General features: G+C 46.1%; 1 protein-coding gene across 1 annotated transcript in view; it reads left to right on the plus strand.

Moving 5' to 3' along the window:
• Positions 1-19,353, plus strand: part of cfap53 (cilia and flagella associated protein 53) — a 33,303-nt gene extending 13,950 nt beyond the window's left edge. The window contains exons 4-8 of the mRNA XM_034191846.1: positions 5,229-5,532; positions 10,753-10,971; positions 14,583-14,799; positions 14,876-14,978; positions 18,814-19,353. Of these exons, the coding sequence (XP_034047737.1) occupies positions 5,229-5,532; positions 10,753-10,971; positions 14,583-14,799; positions 14,876-14,978; positions 18,814-19,039 (1,069 nt within the window). The 3' untranslated portion in view covers positions 19,040-19,353. The remainder of the gene's footprint in view (positions 1-5,228; positions 5,533-10,752; positions 10,972-14,582; positions 14,800-14,875; positions 14,979-18,813) is intronic.
• Positions 19,354-22,048: the final 2,695 nt, after the last annotated feature.

Consider the following 22,048-nt stretch of genomic DNA (forward strand, 5'->3'; position numbering starts at 1 on the left):
CTGATTAGAGGAACACCGTCGGGAGCAGGGCAGGGGGCGTGGCCGGGCACTAGCCGTCCCTCTTCCTTCCGGGTCCGAAAGGGTGCCGCCTTCCCCACGCTCCACAGCCCGTGACTCCCGTGTGGCGACAGCTCCCCCTGCTGATGAAGCTATGGACACGAGCAGGGCCAAAGTTAAATCAAATAACAGACAACGGAGGCTGGCCCGCGGGGAGTGTGTTTTCTGTGGCTCGGGTGAGCACCTACAGAGGAACTGCCCCAAGCGGTTAAACGACATCGCCCACCCTTAGAAACTGGGCTAAGGGTGAGCCATAACACGCACGCGGGGAAACCCCGCAAATCCGCACGCATCCCAGTTACGATCCTGAGTGGGGATCTGACCCTTCACGCCCCAGCACTGGTAGACACGGGGTCGGAAGGGAATCTGCTGGACAGCAGATGGGCAAGGGAAGTCGGGCTCCCTCTAGTGGCTCTACCTTCACCATTGAAGGTACGGGCACTAGATGGCACCCTTCTTTCATTAATCACACACCAGACACAACCAGTGACATTGGTGGTGTCTGGTAATCACAGGGAGGAGATTGTGTTTTATGTAACACCTTCTACCTCCTGTGTGATTTTGGGTTATCCTTGGATGATAAAGCACAATCCCCGGATTGATTGGCCGTCTGGGGTTGTGGCTCAGTGGAGCGAAACCTGCCACCGGGAGTGTCTTGGATCCTCGGTTCCGCCTGGTGTGACAGCTAGTGAGGAGGTTAAAGTCCCCCCCAATCTGACGGCGGTGCCATGTGAGTACCACGATCTTGCTGACGTTTTCAGTAAAGATTTGGCACTCACCCTTCCCCCGCACTGTCCGTATGATTGTGCCATTGATTTGATACCGGGCACTGAGTACCCGTCCAGCAGGCTGTACAACCTCTCACGTCCGGAACGCGAATCAATGGAGACCTACATCCGGGACTCGTTAGCTGCCTTGCTGATCCGGAACTCCACCTCCCCGATGGGTGCTGGTTTCTTTTTTGTGGGCAAGAAAGACGGCGGACTCCGTCCATGCATTGATTACAGGGGGCTGAACAAGATCACGGTTCGCAACCGATACCCTCTGCCCCTGTTAGATTCGGTGTTCACGCCCCTGCATGGAGCCCAAATTTTCACAAAACTGGATCTTAGGAATGCGTACCACCTGTTTCGGATCCGGAAGGGAGACGAATGGAAGACGGCATTTAACACCCCGTTAGGTCATTTTGAGTACCTGGTCATGCCGTGCGGCCTCACTAACGTCCCTGCAACGTTCCAAGCTTTGGTAAATGATGTCTTGCAGGACTTCCTGCATCGGTTTGTCTTCGTATATCTAGACGATATACTCATCTTTTCCCCGGATCCTGAGACTCATGTTACGCATGTACGTCAGGTCCTGCAGCGGTTGTTGGAGAACCGGCTGTTTGTGAAGGGCGAGAAGTGCGAGTTCCACCATACTTCTTTGTCCTTCCTGGGGTTTATTATCTCCTCCAACTCCGTCGCCCCTGATCCGGCCAAGGTTGCGGCGGTGAGAGATTGGCCCCAACCAACAAACCGTAGGAAACTACAGCAGTTCCTCGGTTTTGCTAATTTTTATCGGAGGTTCATCAAAGGCTACAGTCAGGTAGTTAGCCCCCTGACAGCCCTGACCTCCACAAAAGTCCCCTTCACCTGGTCGGATCAGTGCGAAGCCGCGTTTAGGGAGTTGAAACGCCGGTTTTCGACTGCGCCAGTTCTGGTGCAGCCCGATCCAAAATGCCAGTTTATAGTCGAAGTGGATGCCTCTGACTCAGGGATAGGAGCCGTGCTATCCCAGAGCGGGGAGTCCGACAAGGTTCTCCACCCATGTGCCTACTTTTCCCGCAGGTTGACCCCGGCTGAAAGGAACTATGACGTCGGCAATCGGGAACTTCTTGCGGTGAAGGAGGCTCTGGAGGAGTGGAGACACCTGTTGGAGGGAGCTTCAGTACCATTCACGGTTTTCACGTACCATCGGAACCTGGAGTACATCCGGACCGCCAAGCGTCTGAATCCCAGGCAAGCCCGCTGGTCACTGTTCTTCGGGCGTTTTGACTTTCAGATCACATACCTCCCCGGGACCAAGAACCAACAATCTGACTCCCTGTCCCGTGTGCACGAGGAGGAAGTCAGGACCGAGCTGTCAGACCCAACGGAAACCATCATCCCCGAGTCCACTGTCATGGCCACCCTTACCTGGGACGTGGAGAAGACCGTCTGGGAGGCCCTGACACGGAACCCGGTCCCGGGGACTGGACCCAAGAACAAGATGTACGTCCCACCAGAAGCCAGGGCAGCAGTCCTTGACTTCTGTCACGGTTCTAAACTCTCCTGCCACCCAGGGGTGCGAAGGAAGCCAACGTCCGGGAGTACGTCCAGGCCTGCACCACCTGCGCCAGGGGCAAAGCCGACCATCACAGGACCCAAGGCCTACTCCAGCCTCTGCCCGTGCCTCACCGCCCCTGGTCTCACATCGGCCTGGACTTTGTCACGGGCCTCCCGCCGTCCCAGGGCTTGACTACCATCCTCACGATAGTGGACCGGTTCTCCAAGGCGGCCCACTTCGTGGCCCTCCCGAAGCTCCCGACGGCCCAGGAGACTGCAGACCTCCTGGTCCACCACGTCGTGCGTCTGCATGGGATTCCATCGGACATTATCTCAGACCGTGGTCCTCAGTTCTCCTCCCAGGTCTGGAGGAGTTTCTGCAGGGAACTGGGGGCCACAGTAAGTCTCTCGTCCGGGTACCACCCCCAGACGAACGGACAGACAGAACGGGCGAACCAGGAATTGGAGCAGGCCCTCCGCTGCGTGACCTCCGCGCACCCGACGGCCTGGAGTGACCATCTGGCCTGGATCGAGTACGCTCATAATAGCCAAGTTTCATCTGCCACCGGCCTCTCCCCATTTGAAGTATGTTTGGGGTACCAGCCCCCGTTGTTTCCGCTTGTGGAGGGAGAGGTCGGGGTGCCCTCGGTCCAGGCCCATCTGAGGAAGTGCCGTCGGGTGTGGCGTACCGCCCGCTCTGCCCTGCTCAGAGCCCGGATGAGGGCTAAGGCCCATGCAGACCGCCGGCGTTCCCCGTCCCCTGCATACCAGCCCGGGCAGGAGGTTTGGCTATCCACAAAGGACATCCCCCTGCAGGTGGAATCCCAGAAACTCAAGGACAGGTACATAGGACCATTCACCATACTCAAAGTCCTCAGTCCGGCCGCAGTGAAGCTGAGGCTACCAGCTTCACTGCAGATACACCCCGTTTTTCATGTGTCCAGACTCAAGCCCTGCCATACCTCTCCACTGTGTGCCCTTGGACCGGCGCCGCCTCCTGCCCGGATCATCGACGGGGAGCCCGCGTGGACAGTACGCCGGCTCCTGGACTTCCGTCGAAAGGGTCGGGGTTTCCAGTATCTGGTGGACTGGGAGGGTTATGGACCCGAAGAGCGCTCCTGGGTGAAGAGGAGCTTCATCCTGGACCCGGCCCTCCTGGCCGACTTCTACACCCGTCACCCGGACAAGCCTGGTCGGGCGTCAGGAGGCGCCCGTTGAGGGGGGGGTCCTGTTGTGTGGGCCGCTGAAGAGGAGGTACTGCTGGCCCACCACCACCAGATGGCGCCCTGCTTGGAGTGCGGGCTTCAAGCATGAGAGGGCGTCGGAGCCGCTGGGAGTGACAGCTGTCACTTATCAGCACCAGCTGTCAATCATCACCATCACTACAAAGGCCGGACTGCAACTCCACCTCCTCGCCGAGAAATCAGCTACCGAACAAGGTAATTTTCTCTGCGGTGATTATTATTGTGACTTAACAGTGGTCTGTGTGCAACCGTGTTCCTGCGAGGTCTATTTAAGGCTGGATTGGCGGACAGTGAGAGGACGACGACGATGGACTTCGTCTCTCACTCCATCCAGGAAGGAGACCAACAGGAGCTGCACGGGTGATATCGTATCTGGAGGTGGAGGTTCTCCCTCCCGGAGGAACTACTCAGGGAACGATTACTGGGTGTGTCTTCACACACCCACCATTAACTGTTTCTGTTTCTGCCAGCAGTACCTGGTCTGACAGCTGGAGACGGTGGCCACCTGGGACCCAGGACTTGGCGGCTCCGGTGTTCTTCAGATCCGTTGGCAGTGGAAGCCATGTGGGATCCGGCTCTTCTCTGGACAGACGTCTTCTATCCTCGAGCCTGCCCATACGTCACCTTGTGTATGATTGACTGAACTCCTCAACTGCAATTGTCTGTATTCCGTTGTGCAATTCACAACATTAAATTGTTACTTTTTGGCTCATCCATTGTCCGTTCATTGCCGCCCCCTGTTGTGGGTCCGTGTCACTACACCTTCCCAACACTTTGCTCCTCACAGATTCTCTTTGGTGAGGTCAGTCCTGTTCCTGCCTTTGATCGTCACAAACTCTCTTTGCTGAGGTCCTCTTCCTGTCATTGATCCTCACAGGCTCTTTCTTTCTTTAAGTTTTCTGCTTGTCTTTGATCCTCACAGAGTCTTTGTTGATATCCTTCATCCTGCCTTTGCTCTTCACAAACTCTCTTTGCTGAGGTCCTCTTCCTGTCTTTGCTCTTTACAGACTCTCTTTGTTGAGATCCTTCTTCCTGTCTTTGCTCCTCACTCATTCTCCTTGTTGAGATCCTTCTTCTCGTCTTTGCTCCTCACAGACTCTCTTTGTTGAGGTCCTCTTCCTGTCTTTGATCCTCACAAACTCTTTATTGATATCCTTCTTCCTGTCTTTGCTCTTCACAGACTCTCTTTGGTGAGGTCGGTCCTCTTCGTGTCTTTGCTCCTCACAGAGTGTCTTTGTTGAGATCCTTGTTCCTGTCTTTGCTCCTCACAGACTCTTTTTGCTGAGATCCTCTTTGTGTCTTTGCTCCTCACAGACTCTCTTTGTTGAGGTCCTTCTTCCTGTCTTTGATCCTCACAGACTCTCTTTGTTGAGGTCCTTCTTCCTGTCTTTGATCCTCACAGGCTCTCTTTGCATTTCCCTGATTCTTCATGATCACAGTTGCCTGTTTCAACGATCAGCATTATCCTTATTTTACATCATTAGTATCACATTAAGTCCAGATTTTTCTGGAATGTGTTTCAGTTCTTGAATGCAGGGATGCATGAAGTAGAGCAGAAAATCTGCTGTTCAGAAACTCAGCCAGCGTCTGCATGAATCAGGTCTGAGGTCTGAATGGTTTTCAGGGAGCAGTGTGAGGAGCTTCGACACATCCAGACCAAACGCACGGAGGAAGATCTCTGCCTGCAGCGAGCAGCACAAATGCAAACCAGACGGGAGCTGCAGCAGCAGCAGCAGAAGGAGGCGCAGCTTTTCGCCAAGCTGTGGGATGCAGACCAGCATGCTAAAGAGGAGCGAAACCAGCGCCAAGTCCAGGAGCAGCGGCAGAGGAACCTGGAACAGCTGGACTTCCTCAGAGCCCAGATGGAGGACAGCCAGAAGCGGCACGAGCAGGAGAGACACCTGAAAGAGGAGGAGGCGCTGCACCTGGTGAGTTCTGTCACAAACACACGGCTCACCCGACTTTTTCAAATGAATCCACCACTTAATTACGGCCCAGATATCAGTCTGAGTCTTGGGTACCAGGTCACTCAGAGGACCTTGGGTACCAGGGCTCTCAGAGAATCCTTGGGTACTAGGTCTCTTAGAGGATCCTTGGGTACCAGGGCTCTTGAGAGGATCCTTGGGTACCAGGGCTCTTGAGAGGATCCTTGGGTACCAGGTCTCTTCTGAGGATCCTTGGGTACCAGGGCTCTCAGAGGATCTTTGGTTACCAGGTGTCTCAGAGGATCCTTGGGTACCAGGTCTCTTCCGATGGATCCTTGGGTACCAAGCTTTTTCTCAGTAGTGTTTTTGCACTGAGGCAAATTAAGCTTTTTCTCGGCAGTGTTTTTGCACTGAGGTGAATGAAGCATTTTCTCAGCAGTGTTTTTGCACTGAGGTGAATGAAGCTTTTTCTCAGCAGTGTTTTTGCACTGAGGTGAATGAAACTTTTTCTCATTGTTTTTTCACTGAGATGAATGAAGCTTTTCCTCAATAGTGTTGCTCTTAGGTGAATGAAGCTTTTCCTCAATAGTGTTGCTCTTAGGTGAATGAAGCTTTTTCTCAGCAGTGTTTTTGCCCTTTGGTGAATGAAGCTTTTTCTCAGCAGTGCTTTTGCACTGAGGTGAATGAAGCTTTTCCTCAATAGTGTTGCTCTTAGGTGAATGAAGCTTTCTCTCAGCAGTGTTTTACACTGAGGTGAATGAAGCTTTTCCTCAATAGTGTTGCTCTTAGGTGAATGAAGCTTTCTCTCAGCAGTGTTTTTGCTCTTTGGTGAATGAAGCCTTTTCTCAGCAGTGCTTTTGCACTGAGGTGAATGAAGCTTTTCCTCAGTAGTGTTGCTCTTAGGTGAATGAAGCTTTTCCTCAATACTGTTGCTCTTAGGTGAATGAAGCATTTTCTCAGCAGTTTTTGCACTGAGGTGAATGAAGCATTTTCTCAGCAGTGTTTTTGCACTGAGGTGAATGAAGCTTTTCCTCAGTAGTGTTGCTATTAAGTGAATGAAGCTTTTTCTCAGCAGTGTTTTTGCTCTGGGGTGAATGAAGCTTTTCCTCAATAGTGTTGCTCTTGGGTGAATGAAGCTTTTCCTCAATAGTGTTGCTCTTAGATGAATGAAGCGTTTTCTCAGCAGTGTTTTTGCACTGAGGTGAATTAAGCTTTTTCTCAGCAGTGTTTTGCACTGAGGTGAATGAAGCTTTTCCTCAATACTGTTGCTCTTAGGTGAATGAAGCATTTTCTCAGCAGTGCTTTTGCACTGAGGTGAATGAAGCTTTTCCTCAGCAGTGTTGCTCTTAGGTGAATGAAGCTTTCTCTCATCAGTGTTTTACACTGAGGTGAATGAAGCTTTTCCTCAGTAGTGTTGCTATTAAGTGAATGAAGCTTTTTCTCAGCAGTGTTTTTGCTCTGGGGTGAATGAAGCTTTTCCTCAATAGTGTTGCTCTTGGGTGAATGAAGCTTTTTCTCAGCAGTGTTTTGCACTGAGGTGAATGAAGCTTTTCCTCAATACTGTTGCTCTTAGGTGAATGAAGCATTTTCTCAGCAGTGTTTTTGCTCTTTGGTGAATTAAGCTTTTTCTCAGCAGTGCTTTTGCACTGAGGTGAATGAAGCTTTTCCTCAGTAGTGTTGCTCTTAGGTGAATGAAGCTTTTCCTCAATACTGTTGCTCTTAGGTGAATGAAGCATTTTCTCAGCAGTGTTTTTGCATTGAGGTGAATGAAGCTTTTTCTCAGCAGTGTTTTTGCACTGAGGCAAATGAAGCTTTTTCTCTGCAGTGTTTTTGCACTGAGGTGAATGAAGCTTTTTCTCATTGTTTTTTCACTGAGGTGAATGAAGCTTTTCCTCAGTAGTGTTGCTATTAAGTGAATGAAGCTTTTTCTCAGCAGTGTTTTGCACTGAGGTGAATGAAGCTTTTCCTCAATACTGTTGCTCTTAGGTGAATGAAGCATTTTCGCAGCTGTTTTTGCACTGAGGCAAATGAAGCGTTTTCTCAGCAGTGTTTTTGCACTGAGGTGAATGAAAGTTTTTCTCATTGTTTTTTCACTGAGGTGAATGAAGCTTTTTCTCAGCAGTGTTGCTCTTAGGTGAATGAAGCTTTTTCTCAGTAGTGTTTTTTCACTGAGGTGAATGAAGCTTTTTCTCAGCAGTGTTTTTGCTCTGGGGTGAATGAAACTTTTTCTCATTGTTTTTTGCACTGAGGTGAATGAAGCTTTTTCTGAGCACTGTTTTTGCTCTGGGGTGAATGAAGCTTTTCCTCGATAGTGTTGCTCTTAGATGAATGAAGCTTTTTCTCAATCGTGTTGCTCTTGGGTGAATCAGCAGTGTTTTTGCACTGAGGTGAATGAAGCTTTTTCTCAGCAGTGTTTTTGCACTGAGGTGAATGAAGCTTTTCGTCAATAGTGTTGCTCTTAGGTGAATGAAGCTTTTCCTCAATCGTGTTGCTCTTGGGTGAATCAGCAGTGTTTTTGCACTGAGGTGAATGAAGCTTTTCGTCAATAGTGTTGCTCTTAGGTGAATGAAGCTTTTCCTCAATCGTGTTGCTCTTGGGTGAATCAGCAGTGTTTTTGCACTGAGGTGAATGAAGCTTTTCCTCATTGTTTTTTCACTGTGGTGAATGAAGCTTTTCCTCAATAGTGTTGCTCTTCGGTGAATGAAGCATTTTCTCAGCAGTGTTTGCACTGAGGTGAATGAAGCTTTTCCTCAATAGTGTTGCTCTTAGGTGAATGAAGCGTTTTCTCAGCAGTGTTTTTGCACTGAGGTGAATGAAGCTTTTTCTCAATAGTGTAGTTGGTGAATGAAGCTTTTTCTCAGCAGTGTTTTTTCACTGAGGTGAATGAAGCATTTTCTCAGCAGTTTTTGCACTGAGGTGAATGAAGCTTTTTTCAATAGTGTGGTTGGTGAATGAAGCTTTTCCTCAATAGTGTTGCTCTTGGGTGAATGAAGCTTTTCCTCAATCGTGTTGTTCTTAGGTGAATGAAACTTTTTCTCATTGTTTTTTCACTGAGGTGAATGAAGCTTTTCCTCAGCAGTGTTTTTTCACTGAGGTGAATGAAGCTTTTTCTCAATAGTGTGGTTTGTGAATGAAGCTTTTCCTCAGCAGTGTTTTTTCATTGAGGTTAATGAAGCTTTTTCTCAGCAGTGTTGCTGTGGGGTGAATGAAGCTTTTCCTCAATAGTGTTCTTAGGTGAATGAAACTTTTTCTCATTGTTTTTTCACTGAGGTGACTGAAGCTTTTTCTCAGCAGTGTGGTTGGTGAATGAAGCTTTTCCTCAGCAGTGTTGCTCTTGGGTGAATGAAGCTTTTCCTCAATAGTGTTGCTCTTAGGTGAATGAAGCTTTTTCTCAGTAGTGTTTTTTCACTGAGGTGAATGAAGCTTTTTCTCAGCAGTGTTTTGCACTGAGGTGAATGAAGCTTTTCCTCAGTAGTGTTGCTCTTAGGTGAATGAAGCTTTTTCTCAGCAGTGTTCTTTCACTGAGGTGAATGAAGTATTTTCTCAGCAGTTTTTGCACTGAGGTGAATGAAGCTTTTTCTCAATCGTGTTGCTCTTCGGTGACTGAAGCATTTTCTCAGCAGTGTTTTGCACTGAGGTGAATTAAACTTTTCCTCAATAGTGTTGCTCTTAGGTGAATGAAGCTTTTTCTCAGCAGTGTTTTTTCACTGAGGTGAATGAAGCTTTTCCTCAACAGTTTTTGCACTGAGTTGAATGAAGCTTTTTCTCAGCAGTGTTTTTGCACTGAGGTGAATGAAGCTTTTCCTCATTGTTTTTTCACTGAGGTGAATGAAGCTTTTCCTCAACAGTGTTGCTCTTAGGTGAATGAAGCTTTTCATCAATAGTGTTGCTCTTAGGTGAATGAAGCTTTTCCTCAATCGTGTTGCTCTTGGGTGAATCAGCAGTGTTTTTGCACTGAGGTGAATGAAGCTTTTTCTCAGTGTTTTTGCACTGAGGTGAATGAAGCTTTTCCTCATTGTTTTTTCACTGAGGTGAATGAAGCTTTTCCTCAACAGTGTTGCTCTTAGGTGAATGAAGCTTTTTCTCATTGTTTTTTGCACTGAGGTGAATGAAGCTTTTTCTCAGCAGTGTTTTTGCTCTGGGGTGAATGAAGCGTTTTCTCAGCAGTGTTTTTGCACTGAGGTGAATGAAGCTTTTTCTCAATAGTGTAGTTGGTGAATGAAGCTTTTTCTCAGCAGTGTTTTTTCACTGAGGTGAATGAAGCATTTTCTCAGCAGTTTTTGCACTGAGGTGAATGAAGCTTTTCCTCAATAGTGTTGTTCTTAGGTGAATGAAGCTTTTCCTCAATAGTGTTGCTCTTAGGTGAATGAAACTTTTTCTCATTGTTTTTTCACTGAGGTGAATGAAGCTTTTTCTCAGCAGTGTTGCTCTTGGGTGAATGAAGCTTTTCCTCAATAGTGTTGCTCTTCGGTGAATGAAGCATTTTCTCAGCAGTGTTTTTGCTCTGGGGTGAATGAAGCTTTTCCTCAGTAGTGTTGCTCTTAGGTGAATGAAGCTTTTCCTCAATACTGTTGCTCTTAGGTGAATGAAGCTTTTTCTCAGCAGTGTTTTTGCCCTTTGGTGAATGAAGCTTTTTCTCAGCAGTGCTTTTGCACTGAGCTGAATGAAGCTTTTCCTCAGTAGTGTTGCTCTTTGGTGAATGAAGCTTTTCCTCAATAGTGTTGCTCTTAGGTGAATGAAGCGTTCTCAGTGTTTTTGCACTGAGGTGAATGAAGCTTTTCCTCAGTAGTGTTGCTCTTAGGTGAATGAAGCATTTTCTCAGCAGTGTTTTACACTGAGTTGAATGAAGCTTTTTCTCAGCAGTTTTTTCACTGAGGTGAACGAAGCTTTTCCTCAATAGTGTTGCTCTTAGGTGAATGAAGCTTTTTCTCAGCAGTGTTTTGCTCTTATGTGTATGAAGCCTTTTCTCAGCAGTGTTTTTGCATTGAGGTGAATGAAGCTTTTCCTCAATAGTGTTTTGCACTGAGGTGAATTAAGCTTTTCCTCAATAGTTTTCTTCTTAATTGAATGAAGCATTTTCTCAGCAGTGTTTTTGCTCTGAGGTGAATGAAGCTTTTTTCTCAGCAGTGTTTTTGCTCTGAGGTGAATGAAGCTTTTCTCTCAGCAGTGTTCTTGCTGTGAGGAGAATGAAGCTTTTTCTTGTTTGTTTTCTGTGTTTTCCAGGCAAAGGAGAGAGAGGTGCAGCAGCTGATGGATGAGCGAGTGCAGCACGAGCGACTCCACGCTCAGCGGATGAGACGCAGACAGCTGGATCTGTGCTCACGGCTGAATAACAAGCAAGTGGACAGTGAGCGGCGAAAAGAGCTGGATCTGGAACGGAGCATCCTGCAGCAGCTTCAGGAAGGACAAGCTGATGAGCAGCAGGAAGCTGCTGAGAGGAAGGTCGGCACAGTCAGTCCCAACCCGCCTTTAGTCCCAGTGTCAGCGTCTGAATGAGACACGAAACATCCTCAGAGTTACTGACGTAATTACAGTCAGAATTCACTCAATCTCACCATGTCTGTGTGTGCAGTCCTCACCACACATAGACATGTCTCTGAGAGACATATCTGTGTGTGTGGACCGCATTAGTTCTCAGTGATTTCATCCACAAGAATACAAACGTTATTCTATGAAAATTTAGCAAGGGGGTGACACACCAGATGTGAGGGAGCGGTGGGGATGGTGCAGAAGGGTGACCTTTTTGAAAATTTGAGGTCAAAATGGGGCATTTCGAGTATTCTTGAAGGGCCGAAACAACAACAACAATCAGGCCCATAGTCAGGATCAGAAAAGGAGGTGCTCATTTCTTCATGGACCTTTGTTGGCACGGTGTCTGGGGGCTGCTCGGGGTGCCCAGAATATTTTGTGTTTTTGATTTTCAAGGATGCATTCTGGAGGTTTTTTTTATGCCCCCCCCCAAACACACACACATACACACAAATTTAGTTGTACTGGTTAATATGTGTGTTATTTGTTTTTTTTTGCATGTTTTCACCTTTTGTTTGTGTTTACCCCAAATTTCTATCACAACCTACATGTCTGTTTGATAAGATTACTGTTAATCACACACACTCATCTTCAACCGCTTAATCCAGTTAAGGGTCCCGGGGGGCTGGAGCCTATCCCAGCAGTCATAGAGCGCGAGGCCCCCAACAACCTGATCCTGGATAAGCGGTCGAAGATGAGGGAGTGACTGATATGCTATTTATTATGAAGGGACTTGCTATTTCCTGCCATCAGTGTTGCGTGTGCATTTACGGAAGAATCAGTTGCTGGGGGCGGGTGGGGGGGGGGAGTGTATGCTTGGAGTAACGCTTAAAAAAATCTGCACTTTGGCAAAGGGGGTGCAGCCAAAAGAAGGGGCTACAAGCCAAAAATAGCGACAGCATCCCAATTTCCAGCTTTATAAAACCCCTGGAATAAATAATGTATGATTTAGACACGTCTTCACAGCAGATGTAGAGGGTGTGAGCTGATTGGGGGCATGTCCTACCTGTGCAAAGAGTTGAGCACGGCTGGAGAACCCTTTGTAAGGAACGACACGAGAAACTCAGAGTGCAGGCAAAGGTCTGCTTCTACAGTTACGGCAGTCCGTGTGGTGAAAGTGTACACAGGGAGAATTCTAAGGCCTTGTCCACATGGAAACGGATATGATTTTGTTCTTTGCCCTTTTCAAAAAGTGTTCTGTCAACACGCCACTGTTTCAAGAAATATCTGCATACAGACCTAAGGGATTGAAAACAACTGAAAATGCTGTAGTTTATGCCAGGCCTGTAGGTGGTGCTATGACACTCCCACCAAAAAGCGGAGAAGGTGAGGAGCATGCATGTAAAGCTTGTGCACTGTGTACATACCACACTGAAAAAAGAGAATGTTTCAACCAACTTAAAAAAAAGTGTTACAATTTGTAAAAAACCTGAATTAATTAAGTTGTTTGAACTTAAGTTTATAAGTTAGAGTTGATTTAACTTTCAAACTTATGTTCAGACAACTTAATTCATTCTGGTTTTTACAAATTATAACACTTTTTTAAGTTGGTTCAAACATTCTCTTTTTCAGTGCAGTGGAAGGAGCTAAGCTAACCAAGCTACAGTGTAGCTGTTATGTGTCGACGCGGGTTGAGGAGCGGACCTGCGTCAGACGGAACCCAGCGCTACAAATAACCAGAAAAGCGGTTCCAAAAACAATATATTTATTACACCCGCTGTGCATAAAAAGTGTAAAAACAAAAATAGCGTCCTTCTGGTGGAGTGACTGTTGGCACGCTCTCCAGCGCCCGCAAGGATCAAAGCCCAGCGCTCCTGGACTCACTACCACCGCCAAACACCCCCCAGGTGGACACGACAAACTGACTCTCTGTGAAGCAAAGAAGAGGTGAGGTAAGTCAGCAGTTACAACAATATCTTTCAAAAGACACACGCTATCAGCAACACATTCAGGTCTGTATCTTTTTTAACTTTATGCAAATGAGCAGCTTCTCACAACAGGTGGAGGATCACTTATCCGCACGCCACAGCAGTGAGAAGCGAGCTGCACAATTCTCATCACAATTCAAGTATACTGTGTAACAAAACACCAAGCCACTATCAACAATTAGTCGAACACTTAATCACCTTTAATGTGTGCTGACAGCATGTGTCCTCACCCTTCCCTGCTTCACGGCTCGATGTGTCAAACCCAGGCGCGGTCCTCAGCGTCTCACAAACGAACATCACAAGGTCGAGTTCCCGGCAGTTCTGCTTGAATCACACATGACTTAAATGCAGAACGCCATCCAATTATCTGCTTCAGCTGAAAGTCTTTAAGGTTGCATGTGAGCACCAGACACAGGTGCTACACATGATGTTGATGAGGGTGAGGACTCTTCAGCCAGCACCTTCTCCACAGAAGAATCAGTTTCCATGCCACCTGAAGAGCAAAGAAAAGAAAAGAACACCAAAACATCCAGCCACACCCCCCAACACACAACAGTAGCAGCAGAAGTTAAACTTTTAAAGCCTGTCAATCTGTTGTGTTTTGTCCTTTCAGCCATATTCATCATCACAGCTGAAAACTTGTCCACATCAGATGCCCTTGTTTAAGAAGATGATGTCTGGAAATGCTTTTATTCCTTATGGTTGGAACCTGCTTGTGAATAAAGGAATGGCAGAGGTCTTTTTAAAGAAGTCCCTTGGAGGAGGACAGTAGAGAAGAAGAAAAATTTACTTATTTTACTCTTTATTCACATCAGCATTCAACCACAGCCATCCTTTGTCTCTCCAGCATTCTGCTGGTGAAGAAAATAAATCCCATGAAGGATCATCCAAGACAAAAAAAAAAAGTCTGTTAAACCAACAACAAGGTTTGGTCCATTATGAGCAGGAGACACCGGCTCGCTCAGTCAGAAAATTCATTTAAACTTTTTCTTGTGCTCTATGACGTCTTGCAGGGTTAGAGAGGCAGGACTGTGACATCATCAGTTGGCAAAAGTTCCGTATTGGTTGGACACACGAAAAAAGAAAGGAATGAGGGTGTTCATGACAGAGGCAGCAGCTCATTTCTGTTCTGACCTCAGAGAAAAGAAGATTCAAGCTGATGAACTCAGACCACAAACAGCCTTCTTCACAACCTGACAGAATGTGTCCTTGTCTGAGCCGTTACATCTCTCATAAGCATTTAATAAGGATCATGTTTCTGTCCACACAGCAGAAATCTCTTCATCATAAATCTGTCATCAGGTGTTTTTCTCTGTCATCAGAGGGACGCCCACCTGGACCTTAGAGGGTCATGGTTCAGTGGGACAGACAGCTTGATCACTGCATTTTTGCTGAAGACTTGAAACTCAAGAAGGGTTTATTTTCTGCTGGGACGGGGGGCGGGTAAGGGTTCGAATCCCGCACATCACTGCTCCCCTTTTGGCCCTGTGGAACCTGGATTCACACCTTCTTAATCTGAATTCAGATCCAGTCATGATCCACCTCCAGTTTGTCGTGGAACCAGATCAGAATACTTGTTTTGTGTCTTTTTCTCAGATTGCGTTGCATGAAGAGCAGCGGCGGTATCAGCAGTACTTGGTGGAGGAGCTGGCGAAGCAGAAGAGGCAGGAGGAGAAGGTGGAGCAGCTTTTTGAGGAAAACCTCCGAGAGCTTTGGGCTGAAAGGGAGAAAGAGCATCAGCTGCAGCAGGAGGCCAGGAAGCTCCTGATGAAAGATGTGATGGAAACACGCTCCCTGCAGATTCAACACAAATGTGAGACCGAGGTCTTTGTACGTGAGCAGCTGCTGCTACACAGCTTCTTTACATGGGTTATCTGTGTGTTTTCCAGTGGATCTAAAGAAGCAGAAACAGGATCAGCTTGTCCAGGAGAGGGAGGAGCTGCACAGAACCATAACAGAGCTCAAACTCTCCGACAAGGAGGAGAAGACACGGTGCGATTTCTACAAAGTTTGAGAAATCAAATCAAATCAATTTTATTTATATAGCACCAAATCACAACAAACAGTTGCCCCAAGGCGCTTTATATTGTAAGGCAAAAGCCATACAATAATTACGGAAAAACCCCAACGATCAAAACGACCCCCTGTGAGCAAGCACTTGGCGGCAGTGGGAAGGAAAAACTCCCTTTTAACAGGAAGAAACCTCCAGCAGAACCAGGCTCAGGGAGGGGCAGTCTTCTGCTGGGACTGGTTGGGGCTGAGGGGAGAGAATCAGGAAAAAGACATGCTGTGGAGGGGAGCAGAGATCAATCACTAATGATTAAATGCAGAGTGGTGCATACAGAGCAAAAAGAGAAAGAAACACTCAGTGCATCATGGGAACCCCAGCAGTCTAAGTCTATAGCAGCATAACTAAGGGATGGTTCAGGGTCACCTGATCCAGCCCTAACTATAAGCTTTAGCAAAAAGGAAAGTTTTAAGCCTAATCTTAAAAGTAGAGAGGGTGTCTGTCTCCCTGTGTTATGTGTCGGACGCAGCTCGGAGAACCGACCAGCGTTTGAAGGACCCAGTATGAAATAAGCAGAGCACGGTACAAAGGCTAACTGAATTTAATACATAACAGTGATGTGATACAAAACAACAAAAGAGTGTGCGGTCTGGCGTGGTGGTGATACGGTGCGCTCCCAGCAGCGCTAACGGTCCGGAGCCAGAACCCGTTTGGACCCAAGGACCCCGCCGACACCCCCCAGGTGGCCGCAACAAACCGAGTCTGTGAAAGAAGGAACCATTATGTGAGTCCACACTCTACACACAGAGAGACCACTCAAAGGTGTACATAAACAGCAAACACTTCCTGGCTTAATTACTAATCAGCTTCCCAACCTGCAGGCATGGAACATCCAGTTCACAAAACTCCACTGCAGTGGAAGCCGATACATGACTAACGTACAGCTCAATATAATAAGGTGTGAGGGACACCACATTTACTGACTGTATAAACGTTAGTCACAAAATCTAACGTACCTCAGGAAGTGTGCTGACGAGCGTGAGACCTCACCCCCTCCTCTTTCACAGACCGTGCATCAAACCCTGGACGTTCTCTGCATCCACTGATGATGAGATGGCTCCCGAGACGACGATCTCACCCGTCTGGTCACAAGGTCGAGTCTCTGGCAAATACACACTGTATACTCCAGTCTTAAATGCCACCATGTTCCAATCCATATAGATGCACCACAGCTGTGAGTCCTGACGAGCCGCAGGTGATCAGGGTGAGGTCCTGATAACCTCAGCAACACAGCCACTCAGTCCCAAATGCAAGCCACCTGGAAGGAAAAACAAAAGACAGAAACAAAAAGGCAGCCAGGCCCCCCAGCCATAAAACACCCTGATCTGAATTGGGAGCTGGTTCCACAGGAGAGGAGCCTGAAAGCTGAAGGCTCTGCCTCCCATTCTACTCTTACAAACCCTAGGAACTACAAGTAAGCCTGCAGTCTGAGAGCGAAGCGCTCCATTGGGGTGATATGGTACTATGAGGTCCCTAAGATAAGAAGGGACCTGATTACTCAAAACCTTATAAGTAAGAAGAAGAATTTTAAATTCTATTCTAGAATTAACAGGAAGCCAATGAAGAGAGGCCAATATGGGTGAGATATGCTCTCTCCTTCTAGTCCCCGTCAGTACTCTAGCTGCAGCATTTTGAATTAACTGAAGGCTTTTCAGGGAACGTTTAGGACAACCTGATAATAATGAATTACAATAGTCCAGCCTAGAGGAAATAAATGCATGAATTAGTTTTCAGCATCACTCTGAGACAAGACCTTTCTAATTTTACAGATATTGCGTAAATGCAAAAAAGCTGTTGTGAAAGTGTAGGAACACGGACCCACAACAGGGGGCGCAATGAACGGACAATGGAGAAAGTAAATAACAATTTTTACTGTTGTGAAAATGCACAACCAATACAACAATTGACACTTTGGGTTTACACCGAATTCCACTGGTGTCGTGTGGGCAGGCTCGAAGGTAGGAGACGTCCGTCTCAGTCGAACCGGAACCACCCAGATCTCCTCTGCCACCGACCCCCGGAAATACTGGAACCGCCAAGTCCCGAATTCCCAGGTGGCCACTGCCTCCGCTCGTCGGATCCGGTACTGCTGGCAGGAGAGAGCAACAACACACAGATGTGGATGCGACAGCACCCAGCCACGGAGAGGGGAGAAGCCGCCTCCACCTCTTGACAATATACAGCAGGAAGGTGAGTACTTATTCAAGCAATTTAGCTGTTAGTAGTCAGCAGTCCTGAAACGGTTTACAAATCTTAGCTGGTTATTCAGAATATGAAGGCAGAGAATGTTACCTCAGTCTTAAGGCGATATCTCGGCACTGAGGTGGAGACGCCGTCCTCCTGATATACCTCGGTGCTGAGTAGAAACAGCTGTGTTTGGAGATGGGTGACAGCTGTCACCCAGATTACTCCCATGATGCGGTAGCGCCCTCTGGTGCCTGGAGCCCGCACTCCAGGCAGGGCGCCCTCTGGTGGTGGTGGGCCAGCAGTACCTCCTCTTCAGCGGCCCACACAACAAAAGCAGTCTTACATATTTGTTTAATATGCGCTTTGAATGACATATCCTGATCAAAAATGACTCCAAGATTTCTCACAGTATTACTAGAGGTCAGGGTAATGCCATCCAGAGTAAGGATCTGGTTAGACACCATGTTTCTAAGATTTGTGGGGCCAAGTACAATAACTTCAGTTTTATCTGAGTTTAAAAGCAGGAAATTAGAGGTCATCCATGTCTTTATGTCTGAAAGACATTCCTGCAGTTTAACTAATTGGTGTGTGTCCTCTGGCTTCATGGATAGATAAAGCTGGGTATCATCTGCATAACAATGAAAATTTAAGTAGTGCTTTCTAATAATACTGCCTAAGGGAAGCATGTATAAAGTGAATAAAATTGGTCCTAGCACAGAACCTTGTGGAACTCCATAATTAACCTTAGTCTGTGAAGAAGACTCCCCATTTACATGAACAAATTGTAATCTATTAGATAAATATGATTCAAACCACCGCAGCGCAGTGCCTTTAATACCTATGGCATGCTCTAATCTCTGTAATAAAATTTTATGGTCAACAGTATCAAAAGCAGCACTGAGGTCTAACAGAACAAGTACAGAGATGAGTCCACTGTCTGAGGCCATAAGAAGATCATTTGTAACCTTCACTAATGCTGTTTCTGTACTATGATGAATTCTAAAACCTGACTGAAACTCTTCAAATAGACCATTCCTCTGCAGATGATCCGTTAGCTGTTTTACAACTAACCTTTCAAGAATTTTTGAGAGAAAAGGAAGATTGGAGATTGGCCTATAATTAGCTAAGATAGCTGGGTCAAGTGATGGCTTTTTAAGTAATGGTTTAATTACTGCCACCTTAAAAGCCTGTGGTACATAGCCAACTAACAAAGATAGATTGATCATATTTAAGATCAAAGCATTAATTAACGGTAGGGCTTCCTTGAGTAACCTGGTAGGAATGGGGTGAATGAAGAAACACACTGTCATGTTTAAGCGCTGAGAATAAGACTTTTAAACAGTGGTATCCAAAGTGTTCCAGAAAGGGCCAAGAGGGGGCAGGCTTTCTTTGCAGCCACTGACTTCAGCAGGTGATTTCACTGATGAACTTGTCCCATCTGCTCAAAGTGATGTTCATCAGTGAAATCACCTGCTGGAGTCAGTGGCTACAAAGAAAACCTGCCCCCTCTTGGCCCTTTGTGGAATACTTTGGACAGCACTGCTTTAAAACATCACTCTTTCATCTTTGCAGTCACATAGAGATGTGTAAACAGTACCAGGAAGACCTGTTGGCCCAGATGACAGCTCGGCAGCAGCTGCAGGCTCGGGACAAAGCACAGGCACAGAGGGAGTACCAGCGAGGTCTGCTTGTGGAACAACAGTATAAGCAAAGGAAACATGAAGTCCTGAGTGGATCAGGTCCTCACACCTTCAGAAGAAGCCAGCGCTCCAGGTCTGCTCACACATTCCACGTCTGACAGCACAATCCGGGTCAGAGAGGACTCCAGGAAACACACCCAGGACTTAAAACGAGTTCATGCTCAGTCAGGTTTTTTGCAGCAGTGATTATTAGTGGCCTCTGCTGGATGACGGGGGGAAGAGCACCAGTTACTCTGCATTGAATTTGTTTATGTCAGTTACTGCTGCATAAATGTTGTTTATGTTTTGCTGCAAACAAAAATAAAAACAAGTCAAATAGAGTCTGTGTCTCTTCACCTGCTGACCAACAGACACATTTCACTTTGATTTAACTCTGTTTTCTCTTGTTGTGTCTGTTGCTCTACAGCACTCACAGACATAAGTTCACTTACACATTGACTAAAAATGTATATTTGCCTCTTGATCACGTGGAGCACAAACCTTTGACCCACTGAAAATCTGAAACCCTCAAAAACTGAAATTAGATCTTCTGTGATTTTTAAATAACTGCATGGAAATGAAGTTGACTTTCTCCATGGAAACACACAGTGTTTATAAAACAAGTTTGAAGGTTTTGAAATTTTATTCCTCCGTCATTCAGGTGATCCGTTTCTTGGGGTTCCCCAGCTGTCTGAATCTGCTTCTTCCAGTCAACTCTGGGGTCCAGAAGCATTTTCCCCATTTGGCCACAGTTTTGATACCAACCCCTTTAAGGTACATTTTCTTAGTATAATGTCCATCTGTTACATATTGATATCTTCAGAAAAATAACAGCTTTCTAAATGTGAGACAAATACATGTCCACATGTTTGACTGGTCATGTATTTGTCTCAAACACTGTGTAAAAGACACAGTGTCTCTAACACTGTGTCTTTAACACTGTCTGTAACACTTAGTGTGACTCTAAATCTGAAAACATGTTCTTGACATTGCTGACATCGTTAAATAGGTGGCCGGCGCAATTTTGTAGACAGCAAGGCTTTCGTTTAATTGATAGCTGGCTTTCATTTTGGGGCCACCATGGCTTGCTAATGCCAGACAGCCTTCACCCTACTGGGGAAGGCGCCGCCATCTTGTCTGTGAACATAGATGGAGCTCTAACATTAGGACTTTACAGCAGCCCACGGAGCAGTTGATTAGAGACCCTGCAAGGCTTATGACAAATGTGGGTGTGGAATCCATTAGCTTCATGGGGAAATTAGTGCAGAAAATCCAGCATGGTGATAGTGCAGTTTATGTAGCAGAGAGGGAAATTTATCCAGTTGAGACTGTGGCCTGTTTCTGCAAACATGCCCATAGAAATCATAGCGGGATATGCTTTGCAAACCTAATACCCATTACTACATTGGATGATGTTAAAATTGAGGATGGCTTGCTGGCTGTTCCAGCAATATCAAATATTTTGTGTCTGCTACCTACAGCTGGCATGGAATTTCTTAAACCTAAAGTGACTTCTAGGCATCTTATATATGGGTGATTCTTAGACTACGGGCACTTTTATGTCCTTTGATCATATTTTATGAAAAAAGAAAAAATGGGAAATTTCACACTTTTATAGTTATCTTTACAATGAAAGTGTTTTAAGAAATTTGTTCTAGTAGTCTATGATGACTTTTTCACCTTTTTTCAGCATCATTATATGCAAATATTGCCGTTTTGTGCTTGTCCCACACCCAGACTTTTGATCTTCAATGATAAAAATGAATAGTAAAAAAACGTTTTTTCTAATGTTTTAAAATATCACTGAATAAAATATCAGTAAAATAATCAAAATATAATTGGGGTATTAAGTGTCATACAACTGTTGTGATTTTTTAAACCAAATGTAGTTGTCCCACACTATTGCCGTAATTTCCACCACAACACTGTAATGTCCCTTTAAAAAGTTTGTATGAAAGATTGTTTGGGTAGTTTCTATGGAGATGAACAGTGACATCAGAGCACATGTCTGACATGGAGGGAATTTTGACTTCATCCATCAACTTTTGTAGAAAAGCCAAGGTAAATATCACTTGAAATGAAAATATTTTTTATTGTATGTCATTTCCAAACATGCCGTAACATCAACTCAGTTTGTAAATTAGTTGTTTTTTTAACGCACAGAGATGTATTCTGCATGCACAAAATGCTAGAGACCACTTCTTACCTAATATGTGATGTTAGCATAGATTTTTCCCCAAAATACTGTCAGATTGTAATTTCCACCACATTGCATTCTTGGGTGGAAATTACAATGGTGTGGTGGAAATTACATTTACGCGTGCAGGCGCAATTCATAGATCCCCATACACTGCCCTTGCTCTCTCACACACTCATCTCATGGTCTCCCCACACATTCAGCCTATGCACAGTCTACACCAGTGACGGTCATACAATGATTTGCGCCTCGGGCAACGCCCTCTCCAGCGCCCCGCCCCCTTTTGCGGCAGCCCCGTCCCCGGCAAAAAAAAATAAATGGCGAAAAACGCTTATAATAACTGATAAAAACCACTAATAGTAATGTTATTATTACAACAATGTGGTAATAGTGTAAAAATAACACTTTTTAGATGATTTTTGACACGTTTATAACTATAATTAACATGCTTATAGCAATTTTCGCGATGTCATTTGGGGTCGGGGTTTCGCGGTGGTGCCCCTGCCTGGGCAATTGCCCGGTCGGCCCGCCCCTAGGACTGCCCCTGCTCTACACACTCAGTCTATGCTCCCCCATCACATCCTGTCTATGCTCTCCCGCACCACATCCTCATTATCTCACACCTAATACACGTATAGACCCCAACTACCTTATGCTCCTTCACATTACACACCCGACTCATAGATCACTTCTCACTGACACACACACAATTCATGGTGCCCACACACTCCGTCTCCCTTTGACAGAGAGCCAACCACCAGGGCATGTGTACCCCCACTCTCACATGCATGCAAGCACGAACACACGCATGCACACACAGCCTTGTGATTTCCACCACCCATTTGTTTTTAAATAAATAGTTACAAAATTCTAATCACTCATTAAAAACCTCTGCATAATTTGTGAGATAATGTTCCACTTCAATTAAAAA

This window comes from Thalassophryne amazonica, chromosome 17 (assembly GCF_902500255.1).
Source record: "Thalassophryne amazonica chromosome 17, fThaAma1.1, whole genome shotgun sequence".
NCBI classification, from domain to species: domain Eukaryota; kingdom Metazoa; phylum Chordata; class Actinopteri; order Batrachoidiformes; family Batrachoididae; genus Thalassophryne; species Thalassophryne amazonica.